Here is a 24,950-nt window from a genome sequence, read left to right on the forward strand (position 1 = left end):
AGGTGGTGGAGGGGGAAGGAGAGGTTGGGGGGACAAAATGAGGGATGGCCCCTGAGTACTGTACTTGGGAGCCATCATCTACAAGCAACAGCTGCACGAAAACTGGAATAGCTATATCAAACAGCCCCTCTCTATCTCCCCCAGACAGCTCTCGGGAGTGGAGGCCCGTCAAAGGCGAGAGAGAGAACTTACCTCACAGAACAAACTAACATGTGATCCTCTTGCATAATAGAATTGGGTTGTAAATCTTGTCGCTGTGTATAAAAACTTGAAGGGGGGGCAGCTGTTGACGAGGGGGTAAATGCACGTCACAATGGTCGTTGGAACACAGCTTGGCCAGGTCTTGATTGTGATCTTACCCGCCGGAAGCACAACAAGACGCTATACCGGGTACTGTATAATATAATATTCTCATCTTCAGTGTCCGTACCGTACATTTATCGAAGTCATATTTGTTTATTAAAAAAAAAGAAGATAGTTCGCTGGATGGAAGCTTCACATCTAACGGATTCTTGATGTAACTGACATCCATCTCTATAGTCCGTTAAATGGAGGGTTTTCACTGTGTATGACCTTAATTATATGTACCGTAGTTAGTTAATGGAACGACCCACTTCAACGGATGTGTTGTGTTATGCTTGCCAGTGAACGTTTACGTCATGTTGTTTCTCAGCTCAGAGGAAACTGTTTACAGGAAGTTGACTCACACGTCATAGGTTCCGGTAAAGTCATTCTTAGGGGCAGTGCTGGAGAACTATGCGGTGGCTCTAGGCTGGGAATGACTTGAGTGTGGATAGCAAGGTGGATATGACTGAGTGCGGATATAGTGGGTAAGATTGTGTGTGGATATGACTGCGCATGGTTAGTACGGTGGATAGCTAAGTGGATATGACTGCGTGTGGGTAGTAGGGTGGATATGACTGCATATGGGTAGTAAAGTGGATATGATTGCGTGTGGGTAGCAGGATGGATATGAATGAGTGTCGATAAGTGGAGCGTTTTGACTACCAGTTTCATAAGGTCGTTAGTGATTTTTAGTCTAACGAGCGTTGCCTGGACTAGACCCATTGAATAGGTTGACGCATCGTAGAGATAATTGGCCGGGTAGGATGACAGCAATTAGTGGCTTGTTGAGAGGAGAGATTACGTGTGTGTGTGGCAGAGAGGTCAAGGTTCTCCTTCCTTCTGTGTCATCTTGGCCAATTGTACAACACAGTACTGCTCACCTCAGCTTATTGTCTTAATATATATATATAAGCCCCACGTCCTCTCACTCCCATTGCCGTGTGAAGGTCTGACAAGGATAGCTTACAAGGTGTCATGGCCAGGCAGGGAGGATTGGTAAAATACCATGGGATGACAAAGAGAAGTGACGAGATGCCATGATCATGACCTGGCAGGAAGAGGAAAACAGAATGTCAAGACTTCATGGCCAGGCTAGTGGAGATGTCGAAGCGTACTAGCCCGCCAGGGGGGAGATGTCAGAGTGTCATGGCCTGACAAGGACAGATGTCAAAGCGTCATGGCCTTTCAGGGTGACTTGGCGTTGGTATCGTGGATAGTCGATAGCGGGTAGAGAGAGAGAGAGAGAGAGAGAGAGAGAGAGGTTCATCTGGACAGGTGGATCGATGGTGACCACCTGTGTGCGTGCCTGGGGGATCCCGCCACCAGGACATGTGTTGGTAGGCGCTTATCATCACCTCATCACTCGGTCGCCGTGGCCTCTGCTTGACACAACTGATGTCACCTCTAGTGTTAACATTTAAGCATTGTAATCACTCAAGGTCTACGATGCAGGCAGTAAGTGAGCGTGTCGCGCCTCTGATGTTTCATAACACGACCCCGCTGCCGCCCCACAGCCACAGCGTGAGGCGCCACGTTCCTCCCAGCAACAGGAAGCTGTCTAGTGCTCACCTTTCTCTCTTTCTCCTTCCTCACTTCCTGACTTGTCAGCACCACACTTCCTTCATCTTCCTGTGACCACACAACCTTGCTCACACCATGCTGTACCTTCGCAACTTGTTCTTGATACTCGCGCAAGAAAATGATTTTCACATTAGAACATATTGGTAAATGCCCGAGAAAACACCACACTTATGTTAATGGTATATTTCTTTATTCGATCACCTAAATCCCCATTTTTATTGATTAATGGCTTTGATTGTGGTAGTACAGGATTATGCCAAAAGATTTACCTCCCCCAGCTTATCTCACCTGAAGATTAACCACCCTAATGCTAATCTAACCCACAAAACTGCCATTTCTTTAGATTTCATTTATACTGTATAAATAAAGAAGAAATATTTCCTCCAGTTTATAGTTTTTATCGGTAGTTGAGGGCGGAGTAACCTTTTACTGGCATAAATGTCATAAGATCAGTGAGCAGGTCGGAGGAGGGAGAGCTGTTAAAGAAGGAACAAGAATAACAACCATTTTAGTGTGAGAGAAGTGTTGAGAACTGAGATGATGATGATGATGACGATGATGATGATGATGATGATGACGACGATGATGATGACGATGACGACGATGATGATGATGATGATGATGATGATGATGATGATGATGATGATGATGATGATGATGATGATGGAGCCACGTAGTGATAACTCTTATGTCCGTCCATTATAGTTTCTGTGGGCCAACGGGTGTCCTCAAGCAGGTAAACACATCTTGGTGAATTCAAGTCGGAGGGATTCATTGATTTTGTGTTCGAGTTTTAATGATAGTTTTGGCCACTTGTAGACGGGGCTGATCATGGCTGGGTTTTATAGTTGACCGAACACAGGGAAGTGGCTTTGTTTTCCAGGCGTACATAATTGCCCAGATATCAGATAATATTCCATGGAAGGCCCAATATAGGAGGGACAGTGTGGGGTGTTGGTCCAAGGTCATACAGAATTCTATATTGGGATAACTTCACTGTTTCTAAAGTGTATACGCTAAGTGATTCGTTACTGCGACTCTTAAAAGAACATAAGAATGAAGGGAATTGCAGCGGGCTTATTGGCTCATACTCGGTCATGCATGGGTGTTGTTGATAAAGTCTGCATTGTAGTGAAATGTCGAAGGGTGTGATGGTAGTTACTCAATGCGTGCCTCCTTCCTCTTGATGTATGTCAGCAGTCCTTCAGTAACCAGCAGGGGTGAGCCAGTAGGTAATGGAGAGGGTTGTGCTCCTTCCTCTCCTAGAAAATAAGTAGAGTAGTGTCAACATTAGGCCGTGTTATCTGCGCTGATAAGCACAGATAAACACCTGGAGTTGCGAAATAAATTCGTGGTATGAACAGGTGCAGACGTGTCATCACCCACCCTTGGGCTGGTTACTGGTCATGTGGACCCCAATGCTAATAAGTTGCCACCCAACCCAACCTGGTCTGACCTAATCCAAAGCATCAGGATCAGGACCCCGTTGTCAGAGGTCCAGCCCTTACGGAAAAGTTAATTTACGGGTATATTAAAACTGGCACCTAATTGATGATGATGGTATTGGCATATTTACAGGTACCTGTCGAGGACAAGATCGGGCGGAACCCTGATAACGTTAAACCTTTAGTCAACATGATAAAGAATTTGATTACTCCCTCCCCCACGTCACGGCCCTCGCCAGTACAGGTTGCTATAAATACTTCCCAGGAGCTGCATTGCTCACTGGCTGAAATACAGCATTGTATATTGTTTACCTTGTTTAAATACTGTACATTATCTAGCTGCATTCCTCTCAGTTCAAATGCAGAACTGTATTTGTTTTGCGTCAGGTTGTTGAAACAATATTTACGTATTTCATTGCTTGCTAAAATGCAGTACAATATTTATATATTCATTAACTTAATCAAACACAATATTAACGTTTTCACCTACATTGTTAAGTATAGTAACACCATTTACATTCCCCCAACTTAATTAGACAATCATGCATATTCCAAAGCTTCCCTTAAATCGGTCACTAGCGTTTCCTCTCACCTTCCTTAATTAAAACAGCCACCTGTATGTGTAAACACCTCATCCTACGTGACTATGGCTGTTAATCAGACTTGTTTGTCATCGACTCTGAGACTAAGTTTAACTGCATGTTGGGCGAGTTTGTGACGCGTGTATGTGTGTGTTGGCTGGCAGTGTGTAGTATAGTATTTGGCAGTGGCGCCTGTAGTGCTGGCAGCAGAGGGAAGGAGGTTTTATCCTCGTCCACCGTTTGACAAGGATCTATATTAAGTAAGACAACTCAAGATTTTGGTATTTTCTGGTACGTGACTCAAGAGGTACAATCTTGGTCGCTTATTTTGGGAGAACTTTTCCAGAATTGTTTTAAACTTGTCGACAATACAATATATTGAAGGCGATAAATGTAAGTTGTTTTCCTTAGGTGTGACTGGCAGGTAAAGGTCGGTATACAACATATATGTCATACCTTTATAGAACCTTCATTAGATATTCTTACAGCTGAAGTGGGCTACATCAAGTAATTCACGTTGCTATGTTGTTTTCTTAATGATGAAATGCTTAATATTCGATATACTTAACACTCGTCTACATAATCTTAATTCAACACAAGTTTAGGTGTATGTTAAGCTTGTGCTTCCAGAGCGTCATTTGTTGTGTATAAGGAAAATCTAACAGGTTGGACAATTCTACTTTAACATGGTGAAAAACTGGGCCCGATAAGGCCCCGATAGCATTAGTTGCTGCCCCTGGTGGTAGACAGTAGGTCAGGGATAAAGTTTCCCACTGTAATTGTCTATAACTACGATCCATCGCGATATATTACATTACACAACATGTCAGTCACGTCTTAATATTTTTTTCCTTAAATCTTTAGGAAGGAAAATTCGGGGAAAATAAATGTTATATTCATTCTAGGCGATATTTTATGGTTCCAGCAACTGATGAGTTTGTGTTATTGTATTTAATTGGTGTGTTTGATTGTGTTACGATTCTGGGAATAAATTGGGGGTGGGGGGTTAAGATAGGTTATCGGGGTGCCCTTTACTCCCGGCAGGACTGGAGCCACCGTGTCTATGATGAAGGGCCAGCTCAGGGGAACACCCAGCGTGCAGTAGACCACAGTAGCTACCAGCCTGCCACCACCCACACCAACTGTAACACACCCCCTCGTTCATACGCCCCCGCCCTCGCATACTATGAAACACCCACACAAACTATGAAACATCCCTACTCATACGCCCACACAAACTATGAAACGCCCCCATTCATACGCCCACACAAACTATGAAACGCCCCCACTCATACGCCCACCACAAGCCGTGAACATTTGGTTTGCTTAATTTCCAGGAAGCTTCATGCACCCGGACGCACTATGAACGTTTTGGCAACTTACTGTATCTTCTGGAAAACGGATGGAGGAATATTTTGGTTGGTGGTGGTGGGAAATATCGCTAGAGAGAGAGAGAGAGAGAGAGAGAGAGAGAGAGAGAGAGAGAGAGAGAGAGAGAGAGAGAGAGAGAGAGAGAGAGAGAGAGAGAGAGAGAGAGAGAGAGAGAGAGAGAGAGAGAGAGAGAGAGAGAGAGAGAGAGAGAGAGAGAGAGAGAGAGAGAGAGAGAGAGAGAGAGAGAGAGAGAGAGAGAGAGTGTATAATGTATACAGTATTATTCTACACGTATATATGTCAAGGGATCTTTTGCTGGAGTAAGAACACGAGGCGTCTGGTGGGTGAACCTAGATGAAGGGCTTCCTGACTGTCTTGTTCATGGTCAGCCTTTTAGACATGGTGACTTTTATTTTATTATTCTGAAGAAAAAAAATATAAAATAAACTCGGTGCATTATTTTTGTATACGTAAACTATATTAAAAATTTGAAGGCGATAGTGGACCACCTGATGAGCCATACCTTATTTCACCTGATGATTAAACACCCTAACGCTTACCTGTGGGAAAGGGGGGGGGTAAGGTTACGTTAAGTTAGATTATATTATATTAATTTAGGTTAAAGTTTGCGGGTTTAATTATCAGGTGAAATAAGCTGGGATGCCTATTCTTCAGGTGATCCCTTGATAGCTATAAAATATGTTTGGTAGTAGGAGTGCGAAGAGACAAGACACTACTGGGGAGAAACTCTGATCATTACACCTGAAAAATCGTGGGATGTTGCTCTTGTAAATTGGGGTAATATCTGCTGACCGATGGAATATCGCCATCCTGTTGTGTAAAGTTGGGACAAGTTTGAGTTAATGTGTGGTGGTTGTAGCTGTGGTGATGGCGGCGGTGGTGGTGGTTGTAGCTGTGGTGATGGCGGTTGTTGTGATGGTGGTTGTTGTGATGGTGGTGGTGATGGTTGTCGTGGGGGTGGTGGTAGTGACGGTGATTGTTGTGGCTGTGGCGGTAATGTTTGGTGGTGGTATCATAGGAATGAAGTAGTGGTGGAAATACCTGGCTCCTGTTACCTGGAGGTTCTGTAAACTATTACTTGGAAATTTGGAAAATTTACCTCGTGAGTGTGATAAACCTTTTGATTTCATGGACCGAGTCTTGTGTAAGAAATATTACCCTAGTGCCACAGGAATGCGAATTTGGTCAACTTTCAACTTCAAGGAGACATGCTGTTGTTTTTCTTGTATCATCTTGAGTCTGCCATTGCCAGTAACTTGATACTTACGCAAAGAAAGGTGATTTATTACTTATTATAACATTACATAATTATCAGGTTTTACTTTTATAAACTTGTCGTGGTTGACTAAATTTTTCAAGCTAGATTTTTATTCTATCACAATGTATGGTTACCCAGCCAAACATGTGTACATCCTGTTATCAGTGGTCCATCACTAGTGGGAAGTTCAGTGGAAATCTAGTTTTTCTACACACGTTTTAGGCTTTACCAGCAACAGTAAACTTACGCAAGAGGGAAGGGAGTTAAGTTCTTAATAGGAAAGAGAGGGAGTCTTCAGTTTGAATGGGGTTGTTGATCGTGTTATACATGTATATATATGTGTGTATATATATATATATATATATATATATATATATATATATATATATATATATATATATATATATATATATATACACGGGCTAAGGTAAGTCGCTGGAAGCTGTGGACATTTGGGGGTGAGAGTGCGTCAGAGTCCTTGATGACGTGAGCTGCGAGGCTGATGACGTAATTGAGGGGGCGGAGCGAACGTGTGGGAGTTCCCGTACCAGTCACAGGGACATGATTGCCCAACAACTTTCGTCCACACCAACTTTACTTTCCTTCATTTTGTAACGTTAAGTATCTTATTGTTAAGGCCTAAGTTTATGAAGTTAAGCACAGCAAACAAAGTGTAAAGCCGTGTTAACAGTTGGGGGACACGAATGTTTGTGGGTGTTGCAAGATTTAAAGTTACGTTATCTGGGCGTGAGTGTGTGATTTCCCCTGCCACGAGAAACCGTCGCCACACAAGTTTAAATTTACAGATAGTTTTGGCCAGTTGGTAACAATACGTCGAAGGTGGCGGTCAACCTTTGATAAGGACAAGACTTCTCGACGTTTCTTTGGGCTATAATTTCGTACCATCAATGTATTATTATTTCAGTGTTACAAGCCACAATGATCTTGAGCCTTGGCCTGAGCGTGGTGATGGTGGGAGGGTAGAGTGGTCCTGTCAAAGTATGAATGTCACCTGTTGCCAAAGTTCATTTTTTGTATATACTTTAAGATCACCTGAATATTCGCTCCCAGCTTGTTCCACTTGATGATTAAACACCCTAACGATACTTGAGTAGGTTAGGTTAGATTAGTGTACCGTTAGTTTGGTTAATTTCAAGGTTTAATAAATTGGGGAAGGATGTCGGGGGTATCTTGTTGTTTCCGGAGCAAATTGTGTCAGTCCAGCCCAGCTAATAGTGTTATTCGGATCTGGAACACACATGATGTATCTCACTGGGGTCATAACCAGTAGGGGAGGACCAGAGGGGTAATAGCCACGGTAGAGGGTCAGCCACTGTCAATAGAAGTCATGCGGGCCTAGTTAGCTGGAAGGAACCCATTGTGTATGAAGTTAGAATACACATGTTTTTTTCATTCATCGACTTCCTCCCCACCTCGCCCACCCATTAGGTAACGTTAGGGTGTTTAATCATCAGGTAAACGAAATATAATATAACGAAAAAAGAATTAAATAATAGTGAACAATGTGTGGTGGTTTGGCGAAATACATTTAGTGTTTTAGGGAGTTGTTTCTTATCTTTCCGTGTCTGTTATCATTTTTGTCTTATCAGTAAACCGCAGCGAAGCGTAATACACGTGATAAGGTTTTAGGTATTACGACACACTTAAGCCGTTGTGGCTGCCCGCCCACCCACACCTGCCACACCCACACCTGCACCCACGTCCCACACTCACACCCACGCTCACTCTTGGGCTTTTGTCTGTGTTGTGTAAGTCATGTTCCTTATTTCTTGTTCCCTTTGTTATCATTATTATTGTTACCGGTACTGTGATTATTTTTGTTGTAATATTGTATACAGTCTTAACAACATCAACCTAGAGAAGTCGACTTGCGAAAGAGACTTAGGGGTACTTGTAAGCCCGGACCTTCGGCCTGGAAAACAGTGCGTTAATGTTCGAAATAAGGCAAACAGAGTATTAAGTTTTATTTCTAGAAGTGTAAGTAATAAGAGTGCAGAGGTTATATTGCAATTATATCTTGCGCTAGTCAGGCCGCACCTCGAATATGCTGTTCAGTTCTGGTGCCCTTATTATGGAATGGATATCAATTCACTGGAGTCGGTGCAGCGAATAATGGCGAAAATTATTCCTGGACTTAGAAACCTTCCATATCAAGATAGATTAAAGAAACTATACTTGCATTCCCTAGAAAGAAGAAGAGTGCGGGGAGATATGATAGTAGTATTTAAGTGGGTGAAAGGAATCAATAAAGGAGATATAGATAAAGTTCTTATAATATCCAAGCAGGATAGGACTCGGAGCAACGGATTTAAGTTGGATAAGTTTAGGTTTAGGAGGGAGATAGGAAGGAACTGGTTCACAAATAGGGTGGTGGACGAGTGGAACAAGCTTAGCAACTTTGTAGTAAGTGCTGGAACGCTGGAAAGTTTTAAAGGGAGGCTAGATAGATTCATGGATGATAGAGAGTGGTTGTAACTCGACAGGAGCTGCCATGCACAGGCCAACCGGCCTATTGCAGACTCCTTATGTTCTTACATTAGTATTATTTTATTATTGTTGTTATCGTCTTACATATAAGTTACATTACTTATACATTACTTAAGTTTACAAGCTTATGTGTGGGCCTATATCGCCTATCGTGGTTATGACACACACACACACACACACACACACACACACACACACACACCTTGAATGTTTCTAACGTGACTTCATAACCAGATTTTCTCCCTGCATCACGAGTGTCGGTAAAGCTTTCGGTATTTTCCTCATTTAATCCACAGTATTTTCCCTTTGTTACCACTTTGAAAACTTGCGAAGGATTCCTTAAATGACAAAAAAAAAAAATTCGTTGTATGATGATGTCGCAAATTATTCAATCAAATTAATACTTTAGTCTTATCTACATAATGTAGGGAATAACTGTAGGGGCGTGATTAGAAAGAACACCAAGAGATGGAAGTGTTTTACACGTCATGGACACACACACACACACACACACACACACACACACACACACACTCAAACTATACGTGCTGGTGCATACGGTGACCTCGACCTATTGAATACAATATAACTCTTTGTTGCTAAGCTTTGCAGAATGACGGAAAGACAATGTTTGCTTTTTTTAGCTAGGTTACGCTGGAGCAGGTTAGGTTAGGTTAGGAAGGGGGGATTGGTTAGGTTGATTTGTGTTTGTTGTTGTTAAGTGGATTATTGAACCTATTAGAGTTGGTTATCTGGTGGAGCCGGACATGAGGCAGCTGAGTCACTTAAGGAGGTTTGTGATAGGAGTCGAGTGTTGTGGTGGTGGCTGTCATTGATACCAGACTTACGTGCTTGGGTGTGGGCACTGCTCTCTCGTACCTGGTTGTGGGCACGGCTCCCTCGTACTTGGTTGTTGTGGTCACGACTCCCTCGTACTTGGTTGCTGTAGGCACGGCCACCTTGCACGGCTGGCCTCGTACTTGGTTGATGTGAGCACGTACCTCGTACTTGGTTGATGTGAGCACGGCCCTGCACTTGCCGATGTGAGCACGGCCCCCGTACTTGGCTGAGGGAGCACGGCCCTCGTACTGGCTGTTGCGGGCACGGCTCCCCTGCACTTGGTTGAGGAGCACTGCCCCTCGCCTGGTTGTTGTGAGCACGGCCCTGCACTTGGGTTGATGTATATCGGCCCCTTGGAAAATTTGGCTGATGTGGAGCACGGCCCCTCGCACTTGGTTGATGAGCACGGCTCCCTGCACTTGGTTGATGCGGAGCGCCATTCTTCGTACTTGGTTGATGCATAATGGCCTCGCACTGGTTGTCAGGGCACGGCTCCCTCGTACTTGGTTGGTGTGGGCACGGCTCCCTCGTACTTGGTTGATGTGAGCACGGCTCCCTCGTACTTGGTTGATGTGAGCACGGCTCCCTCGTACTTGGTTGATGTGGGCACGGTTCAGTGACACAAGTACGTGATCTCGCCTTAATCAATCTGAAGGTTACTCTATTTTAATTAGATAGAATGAAGACATGGCAAAACTTAAATGTCAACATAATTTACGGGTATTGTCGAATGTTATTTTTATATACAGTTGTGAAACGTGATAGGTCAGGGGCTGATTCTTGTTGTCGTAATGCAGTACAAATTAGGTGTATCCTTGTCTTCAATTATATGCCATCCTGGGGTGAGTAGTGTAGGGGGGGGGGTATCAGACAGTGAAGGTGTTGATGGGTAAGAGGACAGGATTGACTGGAGGGCGGTGATGAGGAGCGTGAGGCCTCGTAATGCGCAGTTAGGCCCTGATCAGCAGGTGTGTGACTCCTGCCCAACCAGTGAACGTGCTCTTGGCTACAGTTCCCCACTGGCCTCATCATTCCACCTTATGTCTGCCAAGTTTCAAATACACATCAACACAAATGAATAGTGTGTATACTGTATCCTTCTCCTGGCCTCCTCGAGAAGCAGCGTTTATTAGTCATTATGGCGCTTCGTAGAATCATTCAAAACCTTTTGTGAGATGTCTAATTCAGAACTTTTTACATATACATGAATGGTCAGTGACTATTATTGCGTCGTGAAGCCACGGTGATTGTAATGGTCAATTTTCTGCTGCTGCGTCAAGCGTTACGGATTGTGTGGTGGCGGACGGGGAGGGTAGTTGGGAGTAGGGAGGGTGGAAGTGGGGTACCCGTGGGGGGGAGGGTACAGGTTTATAACCTCGCCAGTTTCCCGCCAAAAACATAAACAGAACAAACCTTGCTTATTTACAGACTGATACTTAAGACTCCTCCCGGTGAAGTACTCACACCCTGAATGCTGTCAACTTTTTGTATTAATTTTAGCAACAAAGATAGAGGGCGGCTGTGTGGGCGTGCTGGGGGAAATCTCAAGGTTGACGGCCCCGCCACGCAAGAGTCCCGGGAAGGATGGGATCAGTGGCCCGGGCGCCTCCCACCCCCAACACACACAAGTGTATCATACATGTACACCCCAACACACACAAGTGTATCATACATGTACACCCCAACACACACAAGTGTATAATACATGCACACCCCCAACACACACGCCACAACTCACACAGGTGTATCATAATGCTACACCCCCTACACGCACAACTGTATCCTACATGCTACACTCCCAACGCACACAAGGGATATTATACCTCTTCACTTCATACTTCACACGTGCATTTATGAAAATACTTTAGATGTGCTCACACATACTCCTCAAAAGTGTACTATTGAGATGTAAGAGTGTTATATAAATTGCTGCCAGAAATGCTTTACACTACATAGGTGTCAGCGTCGGTAACACCGCGTTCTTGTGGTCTGTAGTTTCTTATAGCAGCATTTAAAGCTAATGGTGTTCATGCTGGCTTATTAGTAATGTTAATCGCTGATATAGAAATGAGTGAAGGTGTTGGTGAAGACAGCATGGGGAGCAGGTGAGGGCGGGATGGGGTACAGGAGGTGGGGGTAAGAGGTGCGGGTTGATGGCCGGCCGTGGGAGGACACTGCCACGTGACTCATCTATACCATCTAAATGTAACCGTTCATGTACGTCACACTCATCCACCTCACCTGTCACCCATCATAGTGCATCCACCTGTAGAAGACTTGGGACAATATCTTCAGTTTCAACGGCAACAGGAGAGGCAGATCGTCGATGGAAGGGGTGGTGTGCGGTGGGGTGGGGGAGTTGGCGAGGGCGTCGCCCCTTGAGCTGGTGAGCAGTACGGCCTTGACTTCAACACAGGCCCGTTCAACGCCACATCTTTGTTGTCTCTCACTCCACCCGCCAAACACCACCATCCAACCCAACCTACCCAGTCCCTGCAAGTGTTCACCTACCCCTCTTATACATCTCATTCACTCTATATTTTTAATTTTTAAGTTAACTGTGTTTGGTACTAGGAAAGGCCCTGGTTTGTCCACAACTTGCCCTGGACTGATGCCGGAAGGTACAAGCGGTGGCAGTCGTGGGTCAAGTCCTTCGTACCTTGACCTTGTATCTTCTTCACCAGGCCTACCCGTCTCTTGCCACGTCGGTATTTAGAGTTACGCTGGTCAGTGATCTTGTGGTACATACTGTACGCAGCATCAGTTAGTTTCCCGTAACGCACAGTTCATTGACTCAACTTGCTTCAGATTTTTTTATGTTCTCGAGTTTGTTACATTTGTGTTTCGGTGAGTTAGTCTTAAGCAAGCACAATTGTTGTGTATATTTGAGGATAGATTCGATGTTTGTATAGTGTTGCTGGCATGATGGTGTGAGTGCCGTGTGAAGGACAGGGGTTCAATGCTCGGGCCAGCCGTTGCTCCTCGACCACCACCAAAACAAACTGCCGCGTCACGTCGTCCTCCGACGCAGTACTCGTACCTGTGTTTAACCTTTGTTTACCGTGACGTAATTGTACATAGTGACTAATCCAAACAGTAGATGATCACAAAACTTGGGTAATTACAATTATTTGTTTAATGGTTTGTAAATAATCGACAGTAATGGTACTTCAATATTGTGACGTTTTAAATAATAGACGATGGTCATAAATACATTATATATGCCGTAATATTGTTTACATATCTGAAGAGTTGTCAAGCTTGAATATTTTTAAGCGTTATTTCAAAATGTTGGTAATAATGTTCTATTAATATAATATAACTTGTTTGGGAGTGGTTTGTGGTGTTGAACGGTTAGGGAGGGAGGAATGAGGAGGTACAGGTGCAACAACCGTTCCTTCCTCCCTCCCTCCTACCCCACAATCATCCAGTACGTTCACACTCCTCCCCTGCACCCCCACTCACCCCACACACACAACACACCTGGCCAAGTCATCGTACTCTGAGAGTTTACATCAGCTCACAGACAACTCACCGTGACTCCTTATTACATGTTATTCCAACCAACTGACTCCTCTTTATCCTCGGTCACTGTCTCTTTAAAGCTTAGTGTTGTGGATATCTCCGGAAAAATATAAATCCCCAAGCATGATATTGTGAATTTTACCTCGGGATCTGGTTGGTAGATACGGTAGGTGTCGGGATCTGGAAGGTACAGTAGGTATCTTTTAACTGACTCGGCCATTTTATGAACATGGTGACGTCAGTTCATTCCGGGAATATCTTTTTGTTGTTACCTTGTGTGGATTGGACGGTGTCATTGTACTCGACCACTGCCTCCGTCACTCATACCACGACGCGGTTTTGGTACAGTCGGGGTTATCCGTACAAGTTGTCCAGCATCACCCTTAATTATACAGTATTACCACAAGTTGCAAATCATCCCCCTTAATTACACAACCAACACCTTGTATTACACAACAACACCCTAAGTTACACACTATCATCCGAAGTAAACACAAGATCATCCAATGTACAACCCTGACCATCTCCCTAATGGCTCAAGACTCCAACCTAATAAACGGTGACCATTTAAAGGCGGGTCCTGGAGGCCAAACTACAGACCATTGTTGACTGCCAGGTTGTTTTCCCCCGCACTAGGAGATAAGGTGGCACTGGGTCGTCTCCACCTGATCGTAAACTTCGGGACTCAATCACTACCGGTTGAACTGGTGGTGGTGTCCCGGGCCAAAACAGTGACCCGGACTGCATTGTACCCACTCGGCCTGATAATACACAGAAACACTCCTTACTACTGTTACTATATGCGTTGCGGTCACCTGAAGATTAACCTCTCCTCCCCCCAGCTTGTTTCATCTGATGTTTAATCACCCTAACGCTAGCTTAACCTAACCCAACCCCCTCATGTAGCGTTAGGGTGTTTAATCTTCACGTGAAATAAGCCTGTCCCTTTGTGGGTGATGTTTTATGTAGTCTCTAAATCCGTACTGAGAGGATGACTTTCATTTGTTTTCGCTGTAGTTGGCACTGTACTTGCATGTTCGGATGTATGTATGTCGGGCCTCTTTCTCCACACATGAAGTTAGATAATGGCAGTGATTAGCCGAATCAGAAGTAACACGTGTTAGTCTAGTCTGTGTGTGTGTGAGAAGGTGACTGTCTTGTGCTGGGTCTCCTGCCACCCCGCCCTCGGGTAGAAGACTTACACGTTAAACTCTCCTCCCGCCCTCAAATGCTGGTTACTCGTCTCTTTGTCTTTATAAAGTTGGCGTAAAACGTTTGAGGGAATTTGTGAGTAGGAGCGTCTGTGGTGGCGGTGAACAGAACGAGGACACTTGTGGTGGTTGAGACAGTCATTCACTTCAGATTTAGCATGGCGCCCCCACACCTTCCACTTGTCCCTGTCTCCCTGGCCCCCACACCCAGGCCCAAGCTTACCTCGAGGCCGCTACACCATGTCTTTGCAACTGTTAACATTACGGAGTTTTATAAAGACTGCAGGTGTTTTCCAGGTGAAGGTGATGTGTTGTGCAATGACGTTACGTAATTAGGGTTAGCGTTACGTGTGGTAGGCTTAGCGGCCCATATATGAACACTGGTGTGGGGAGGGGGGGGTAAGACCTTGAATCGGACGTTCCTATACTACGGCGTCACAACCTGGGGGCCGATATTGGGGGACCAATCAGGTCTTGTTCCCATACACCCAACGCAAGGACCTTCTGCCACTCTCTCTCTATCCCATACCTTACATAACTGTGTGTGTTTAAGTTAACATGAATGTAAGGTATGGCTGCTGTTTGTGTTTTGCGCACGTTGGATGGTGGGGATTATAGTGTAGCAGTTTGTATTCATGTCACACGGGATTCATCTGGTTTGTATAACATGTCATTAACTCGACCAACATGTCGTAAATTACATAAGGTGTAGCCGATAGGGGTGGAACTGGTTTATGTCGGTACACACACACACCTTGTACTCTGGATACGTAAACTCGTCGTCCCTCATCCCCTACCCACTCCAGCCGTGATATTATTAAACCTCTACCTTTCCTTCCTCTAGGTTACAGTAAATGTCGACACTTCCTCCACCAAATTTCTTCAACATTATCACATAAATAAGTAGAGACACCAGCCATTACGTTAACCCCGGGTGATAAAGTGTAAAGGGTATACAGGAGTCATGTGGATGCATTGGACGTCCTTAATCCTCCACACACACACACACACACACACACACACACACACACACACACACACACACACACACACACACACACTAAATCTTAGGTATCTGTTGAGGTATGTAAACAAGTGTGAACCCCCGGTAATATTATCATCATTGAGTTGCTTGGGACACCGATATGTTGAGAGTCCATTGCCGTGATAAGATAACAACTTGCATCGTTCTTTTAGTCATGTCACCCCACCACCATCATCACTGTCACTACCACCACCATCACCTGTGTGTCCTTAGATATGATAAAACAAAACAAAAATTATACAGTACTCCAGCAGGTGTGAAGCCTCGAGTGTTATGTTTTACGAGTACTATACTGTGGGTTAGAGGCAGTGAACCAAAACAAAGAGTTGAATTAGTACTCGAAATGAAGCTTCGTGTTATAAGGATGAAGAATGTAAAATGACCATAAAATATTCTACACTGGGATATATAATTAAATACTGCTATAAATGCTAGCTTGGTTGTTCATTGATGCACTTTGTTGTTTTAATGTGATATATGAAACGCTCTTGGCTTACTGTTCATTGATAACTTTTTCTTTCCCTATATAATATTTAATGAATGTGTGTTTGTGTTATATATATATATGTGTGTGTGTGTGTGTGTGTATGCATGTATGTTGTGAGTGTATGCATGCATGTATGTTGTGTGTGTGTGCATGTATATTGTGTATATATGTATATATGTATATTTGTGTATGTATGCATGTATGTTGTGTGTGTATGTATGCATGTATGTTGTGTGTTTGTGTATGCATGTATATTGTGTGTGTATGTATACATGTATGTTGTGTGTGTGTATGTATGTTGTGTGTGTATGTATACATGTATGTTGTGCGTGTGTATGTATGTTGTATGTGTTGTGCGTTTGTGAACCCCAATGGGGCCTCTCCTACTATTGATCCTTGCCTTGGCTCACCTCCCCACTAGGTCTGTCTGGGGCTCCCGCATGAACCCCCTATTCCACCCCCCACCCTCCCCTGCTTACCTACCTGCCTGCCTGCCTACTTAATAACCTATCTCGCTCCCTATTTTCCTGCCTCCCTGCTTCCGTGCCACCCTTATCTCCCTGCTGTGTTTTCTACCCGTCACCCTATTTTCCTGTCTCTCCCTTCCTCCCTGTCACCCTATTTCCCCCTCTCCCTACTTTCGTCACCCTGTCTCTCTCTCTCTCCCTACCTCCCTGGTTTTCCCTATCTTCTAAACCCCCTGCCTCCCTCTCTCAAAACTCTCTCACTACCATAATAATCTTCCTCCTTGTATCTCGCCCTTCTTGGCTCTACCTTATAGCTTCCTAGTATAGTAGTAGAAGAAGTAGTCGTAGTGGTAGTGGTAGTAGTAGTCGTAGAAGTAGTTGTAGTAGTAAATATTATTGCTGTTATTATTATTATTGTGATTGGTGAGCCCATCTTGTCGTATATCAAGTATTGGATTCAGTCCTTGGCATTATCCTCCTGCGTGTCTCGGGGCGTCTTAACCTGCTCGACCCCGGCCCTCTTTGATGTCGTCCTGTTGTGACCTAGTTTATCACGACTTTCCTTCTCTTTTTCTCTGTCTTCCTCTTTTCATTCTTTTTTATTTCTTTTCTCTTTAATTATCTCTTTATTTAATTATTTATCTCTATTTTTCTCTCTTAAACCAAATCAAACTTAACCTAACCAAATCTAACCTAACCCGACTTTTTTTTTGGGGAGGGGAGGAGGGGGGTCATCTACTGTGAATCACTTGCTCTTCTAGGATCTTAATAATCATCCCTCGGCCACAAACTGAGAGTGAGGGAAGAAAAGGTGAGGTCTGTGTGGTGGTGCATCCCGTCTGTATGTGGTGGGGAGAGAGAGTGAAGGAGGGAGAAAGAGAGAGGGTGTAAGAGAATAGAGGAAAAAGGAGAGGAGGAGGAGGGGGAAAAGAGAGAGTGGGTGGGAGAAAGAGATAGAAAGTGTGTGTAAAGGAGGGAGAAGAGCGTAGAGGAAGAGAGAGAGACCAGCTAGTGTTGAGCCAAGCGGAAGATGTTTCCGTCAACCACAAAGTGATCTGGATGTTGCTAAGAGTCAGGTCCTTCTTCTCCTTCGTCTCCTCCTTCTCCTCCTCCTCCTCCTTCTTCTCCTTCTTCTTCTCCTCCTCCTCCTCCTCCTCCTCCTCCTCCTCCTCCTCCTCCTGTCATAATCACGTTTTAGTTTTGCAGCTCAGGATGTAGCTGAGTCACACACCCTCCCTCCGCTAACCTGACATTTATCTACACACTTCACCTTAATACTGTATTGATTAAGTTCAGGAAGTTTCTTAAAAGTCAATTCCATATCCTCTCACACCCACATACTCGAGACAGTTACCAAAACACGTCACGTTATATATATTTTTTTAAGTGAAATGCGAGTACTTTACAAAGGCTTACTGTGTGTGTGTGTGTGTGTGTGTGTGTGTGTGTGTATTGGATCTGTAACTTCAGTCTTTTCTAAGTTTAAATTGAAAGTAAAAGAAAATGAAGGAAGGTGTTCGTGTACATTTTTTCTCGGATTTTTTTTTTTTTAGAAATACAGTAGTTGGGAGGTAAATGTGTGTGTTCACTTTTTATTGAGTTTTCTTGTAAGTTGGGGTAATTTGGCCTACTTTGTGTGGGTCCTGTAAGAGTTAATTTATTTTAGCGTCGTCTGGGAAATGTCTAGACACGAGGGGGGGGGGGAGGATTAAGGAGGAGGAGGCGTTATGGAGGAGGGAAGAAGCGTACCCAGGTCTGCTCTCCTCCCCTGCCGACCGGCTGGACCACTGAGTGATGGTGTGGCTGCATCCTTCCTGCCTCTCTCCACCATACACGTCATCTGTCGCCCTCATGCCGCACCCAACGCTTGTAATCCCCTCCACACCTGCAACTAACTTACCTGCTGCTGTTGTCATTTTTCCCACACTAGTAGTTAGGTCTTTGTTGGTGTGGGTATAGTGGCAGCAGCGTCCACGTGCCGCACCCTGTATAATCCCCGCCACTCTCTACGTACTCTCGCACTCTCTTGTTGATGCCACTACTGCAGCTTTCGCCTCTGACTGCCTCTCTACGAACCCACCCTTCTATAGTCGTGTTCTTCCAGGATCCCATTTATCTTAGAGCTCTTCATTACACGTGTTGCTTTTTCCTCCTCCACCTTTCTTCCGCGCTCTCTTTCTCTCCCACAATACCCTGGTCTCCATTGCTCTCTTCGTCTCCTGCCCCCTCTCCTCATACCCCACTTTTTGGACCCCACACAGAGTCCTTCTCTAAACTGAGTCATCCCCAAATCCTCCAAACGAGGATACACGGACTCTGTCTTATTCGTACTACCGCAACTTTTTTCCTCCACGTCACTTGCAGTTTCCTTTTATCATTTCGCCTCCTGAGGAGTTGAGCTTTTTCCACATGACAATTGTATACCCTTAATATATATATATGTATTTGTTTACCTGTGTTAATAAGAGGCCTAATACTAAGGTAATTAAATGCAAGAAAAATGTACACTTCGGTCGAACTTACTTTGTATAAGAATAACTTACGTGACTACTACTAACAATATTTGTTTCAAAGTTGTGTTTTTTTTTGTGTTGCAGGATTGGTGGTAAAGTGGACGACGGCACGGGGAGTTAAAGGAAGTGAGATAGTGCTTGCCAGGTAAGTAGTGTGCTGTACAATACATCTCCCTGTGTCATGAGGTTGTATGTACACCCCACCCCCCCGTACACACACCACTATACTGTTGCAACACTTATAGTAATATCCTCTCTGGTATAGGTACAACCATAGCTACAACCCACTACAGGCATCCTCCCTCTACTTATAGTCATGTTTATGTTGGTTTATATCCCCCCAGTTATAACAGTTATAGTTGTCGTGTTTATGTTGATTCTATGGTTTAAAGATACAAAGTTTTAATACATGTTGGATAAAAAACCCGCACAATCCCTCAGTAGGTTGGTGTGATCACGAGGCCGGGGGCTGTCAGTGGATTATCCCGGGAGAACGTGTTGTCATCATTATTCTCAGACAACACACCGACTTGTTGACCCCAAATTGTGATGCTATTCTACAACCTCCCTCACGCACGGAATTCTTGTAGGGTTTAAACCAAGCTGTAGTATTATAGCTTTGGGTGGTTGATAGTAGTTGCATTGGATTGTTTTTCACGTGATCAAACACACGCTTAATCTAATCTCGTTTTGTTAAGTTCGTTTTATACTTCGATGGTTTTCAGAAAGAAGTGTTGAGAGTTGCACCAAGTGTGTTGTATTGTGTGTTGGTGGTGAGTATAGTGTTGTGGGCGAGTGTGTTGATTTGTTGTCCTTTTATCAAGTGCTAGTCATGTTGCGTTAGTGATAAAACCGGAGACACGCTTCCATAGTCTTAGGCGGAAGTTGACAATACAGTACAACAGCGAGGTCTTGATGCTTGCCTGGGTCTGGGGTACAGTACAACACTTGAGAGGGAGGGAGAACGTGACAACCTCCACCAAGCTAGAACATTGCTTATTGACATGTAACTCTCGCATGCTTCTTGTGGCCTTTCCGGGTGTACCTACCGTGTCAACATTGTACACACACACACACACGTAATGTTGATGTGTGCTTGTCGTGGATGGTGCAATACTGTGGTGGACAGACATCTATCTACAGTGGGTGGGTTCCAGTGAGTAGTAGTTAGTCCGCTTCCTGCTGATGAATAGTTTCGAGTCCGGAGGTCAGCACCTTTTCGGCCTCCTTAAACCATAGTACCATTAGGGTTTTATACCTGAAAAGTTTATTATTGTTATTATTATTTATGTTGGTTTTGTTGGTTATTTATATTTTATTGCATTATTAAAAACCGCTACGGTCACAGATGAAACCACCATCGAGAAGGTAGCTAATTAGTAATGAAATGCCCAGGTGTACTGATAGGCAGGTGTACAGTACGGTGCGATGAGGTGTGTGTGATATATATATATATATATATATATATATATATATATATATATATATATATATATATATATATATATATATATATATATGGCGTAAATGAGAGGGGAGGGGTTGAAGTACCTTAATGTTGTGAGAATTACCGTACCTTATGGGTGTTCCTATACCTGAGGTGTTTTGTATCGGGTGTATGTACCGGAGTGTAGCCTTGTGATGTATCCTGGTGGGTGTATGTACCGGAGTGTAGCCTTGTGATGTATCTTGGTGTGGTGGTAGGGTGTACCTAGCCTAGCGTGGGTTGTAGTGTAGTGTTATCCTCTTGGTGTACCTGGCGTGGTGGTGGTGGGCAAGGCGCGAGGTATGCGTGGCTGGTAGCCGGAGAAAACGGCCCAAACCAGAACGGCCCCACTCAGACTGTCAACATGGCTGCTATCATGCTGAGTTTTGGTTAGGTTAGAGTTAGGCCGTTTTGGTTAGAGTGGGGCCGTTTTCGACTGGGGCCGTTTTGTCTCGAAACCGCGTGGCTTGTGCAGCTTACGTTGACTGCCCGCCACCGTGTGAGGCCTAACATGTCCGGACCACACACACACACACACACACACACACACACACACACTTTCCCCACTCACTCAATCCAGAGAGTTAAAATGTAAGGAATTCGCTATGATTTTTATATTTTTATAGAATAGTATGATTATTTTTTTGTCCTTTGAAATTATCTTTATTTTTGTGTGTGAAAATTTTGGTGTTTATTGTTTTCACGTAAGTATTTTTCTCGGAAGCTAAACATGGTAAGTGTTGGTGGTAATAAAGCTCTGTGCTTGGCTTCTCACACATGATGCCGTCGTCACCTTAAGCAGTGTTAAGTCTGTGTCCAGCTGTGTGTACACGGCCGACCTTAATTTGTGTGCTGTCGACGCTTGTGTGTGTACAGGTAGATGTCATCCATTTAGATGCTCTCACTACCTCGCTGATGATAAATAAAATGGTGTGGTTCTTACTGTGCCTGTCAGTGTAGGTTCCTGTAAAAGGTAACAAATTAGATTATTGCTGACTAGAAATGTTTAGGTTTCCTGTTATCTGTCAAGCCTGATCTTAAGCCCTTCAGCTTATCTTAACATAATGTGAGCATCTGCTGGTATTAGGTCCACCCAGTTGTTGTTACAGAGGTTATTAATATGCTGGTGTATGATCTTTGTTACGTGCCAACGGGGAACTTAATAAGTTTATGATTTATCTTGAAAATGCATATTGATAGAGCTGTGGTGTCAGGGTGAGGCAGAGTTTAACTTAGCTGTGTAAGCTTGTAGTTTTGGTGAAGCTGAGATGAGGATGTAAGCAGCCAAGGTTGTGTGTGTAACCCAGTCGTGTCGGCCTTGACGGTGGCTCAACTAGCAGTCAACGTGTCGCCTCCACCACCACTTACCGGAATACTGGTCATGATAATGTTGATAAACACTCCTCAGGATGACATGGAATCAAATGTTTGTTTTGACATTGCTTTGTCAAAATAAGGAAAGGCGGTGACAGAGGTGAATGGGGTAGCGTAGCGTGGGCGTGCCCTGGGAGGAGGGGCACTGCAGACAAGCTGTAGACGGCGGATGTTGCGACGGTGGGCGCCAGATGGTAGGTGGTGGTGGACGCGCGCCAGCTGGCCACTCTCACCCACCTCACAACCCTCTTCAGTTTACTCTCATAACACCTACACTTCACACACACACACACACACACACACACACTCACACACACACACTCACACACACACTCACACACACACTCACACGTTAAAGTTGTACACATTAACTAATAAGATAACATTGAGTTGGTCTCTTCTATACGCCAGGGAGCGGGGTCGGGTTGTCCACCTTGCCCCTCTGGTCTCATCCTTGGAAGCGAACGGTTGTGGAGGAGTTTGGTATTTCCTGGTGGGGATGGATGGCCACGCCGTATGACCTGTCTTGATTCCACACCCCCGCCTTAGGAACACGCCGCTGACTCCTCCTCTACCTCCCAGGAATGTCACTGAGTCAAGGTAGCCACAGGAAATAGTCTTGAGTTAACTTGTTGAATGGCATAGAAGTTAAGCAGGAAAAAGTGTACTCGGTAACAAATGTTAAAGTTGTTTTTTGTTTTGTCGTTTTGGGCTGTCATTTATATAGCCGTGTGTGTGTGTTATGGTGATGGACAGAAGTTTTGATGACTACTGGAGCCTAAGCAAAGGACTCTTACTGGAAATAAGCTTCTGGTGACTTTGTTAACTAATCTTGGTCAAATTACCTTACTGTTTACCATTGTTAGTATGAATCCAGGAAAAAAGTCACAGTATGCACACAATATACCTGCGGAGTATTTACAAGTATGCATGTTGAACTGTACACAGGGAATGTATATATTCATACCAAACCTCTATAAACATGTGGGACAATTTTGCTTATAAATAACCACGTGGTGTGTTGGCCGCCCCCCTATTGCAGTGACCACGTGGTCCTGGCTCCTTGCCTTGTCTCACTCTTGCACGCAAGCACATACATACATACATACATACATACATACATACATACATACATACATACATACATAAATACAGATCACACACACCTACACACAAATCACACACACACACGCTCCTTACCCGTGAGTCTGCCTACCTAACTGGTCTCAAGCTGTCCTGACCCACCCTGCCTCACACAACCCAACCTCCACCACCCTCCCCCACTCACCCCACCTCACCACCCTCCCTCACTCACCACACCTCACCACCCTCCCTCACCTCCCCCACTCACCCCACCTCACCACCCTCCCTCACTCACCACACCTCACCACCCTCCCTCACTCACCCCAGACCACCACCCTCCCTCACCTCCTCACCTCACACCTCACCACCCTCCCCTCACACACCCCACTCCCACCACCTCCTCACCACACCCTCACCACCTCCCTCACCACACCACCACTATCCCTCACACACCCCACCACCCCTCCCCCCTCACACACCCCACCCCACCACCCTCCCCCACACACCCCACCCCACCACCCTCCCCCCACACACCCCACCCTCACCACCCTCCCCACACACCCCACCCCACACCCCCTCCCCCCCACACACCCCACCCCACCACCCTCACACCACCCCACCACCCTCCCCCACCACCCCACCTCACCACCCTCCCTCACTCACCCCACCTCACCACCTCCCCACTCACCCACCTCACCACCCTCCCTCACACACCCCACACTCCACCACCTCCCTCCTTACCTCACCACCCTCCTCCACCACACCACCACTATTCCCCACACACCCCACCACCCTCCCCTCACACCCCACCTCACCACCCTCCCCCTGCCACACCCCACCCCACCACCCTCACACACCCCACTCACCACCTCCCTCACTCACCCCACCACCACCCCTCCCTCACACACCCCACCCCACCACCCTCCCCCACACACCCCACCTCACCACCCTCCCTCACACACCCCCACCTCACCACCCTCACCACCACACCCCACCACCCTCCCCACCACCCCACCTCACCACCCTCCTCACCACACCACCACTATCCCTCACATAACCCCACCACCCTCCCTCACACACACACCACCTCACCACCCTCCCCTGTTAACTCTCCACCTCACCACCTCCCCCACCACACACCCCACCACCCCCCACACACCCCACCCCCTCCCTCACACACCCCACTCCACCACCCTCTCCCTCAACACACCACCACTATCCCTCACACACCTCACCACCCTCCCTCACACACCCCACCTCACCACCCTCCCTCACACACCCCACCATCATGCCACCACTGTTGTAATAATGAATGTGGTGCGTCATACATTTATCCTCTTTGTCCAACATGTAACCAAAATCTTGCAGGTGCCCCCCACGGTGAAGCACTCCTGGTAGACTGTCACGGCCATTAGCGCTTATCGTGTGTTATAAAATTGGAATAAATCAAGATTCCACTTACAGGAACTGTTTACTGATACGATCTGATAAGGGAAGACTGGTCCTGATTGAGAGAGAGAGGGGGGGGTTTGACTGTTGGGGGAAGTGCGTGTGTGGGGGGGGGGTTAGTACGTATATATGCGTATGTTTGCAGTATGTGTATATGTGCGTGAGTGAGTGAGAGTGCCTGACGTCACAGCAGTCAGTAGAAATTTTGGAGCCCGGGCTTGTTAGTTAAATCTTCCTGGAAAATCCGTCATCATCCCCCTGGAGTCTTGTCAACCACACGCACACAGGGAGAACACTGTACCACGAACCAGATGAATGTTCTTGAAATTCTCGTGTATTGGCACCCTCTTATTATAACTT

At 45.3% G+C, this 24,950-nt stretch overlaps 1 protein-coding gene across 1 annotated transcript in view; it reads left to right on the forward strand.

Moving 5' to 3' along the window:
* The first annotated feature begins 12,017 nt into the window (after window positions 1–12,017).
* Window positions 12,018–24,950, forward strand: part of LOC121878507 (SIN3-HDAC complex-associated factor-like) — a 44,478-nt gene continuing 31,545 nt past the window's right edge. The window contains exons 1-3 of the mRNA XM_042384765.1: window positions 12,018–12,055; window positions 12,525–12,658; window positions 19,283–19,343. Coding sequence (XP_042240699.1) covers window positions 12,018–12,055; window positions 12,525–12,658; window positions 19,283–19,343 — 233 coding nt within the window. The remainder of the gene's footprint in view (window positions 12,056–12,524; window positions 12,659–19,282; window positions 19,344–24,950) is intronic.

The sequence above is a fragment of the Homarus americanus genome, unplaced genomic scaffold, assembly GCF_018991925.1.
Source record: "Homarus americanus isolate GMGI-L3 unplaced genomic scaffold, GMGI_Hamer_2.0 scaffold41027, whole genome shotgun sequence".
Lineage (NCBI taxonomy): Eukaryota > Metazoa > Arthropoda > Malacostraca > Decapoda > Nephropidae > Homarus > Homarus americanus.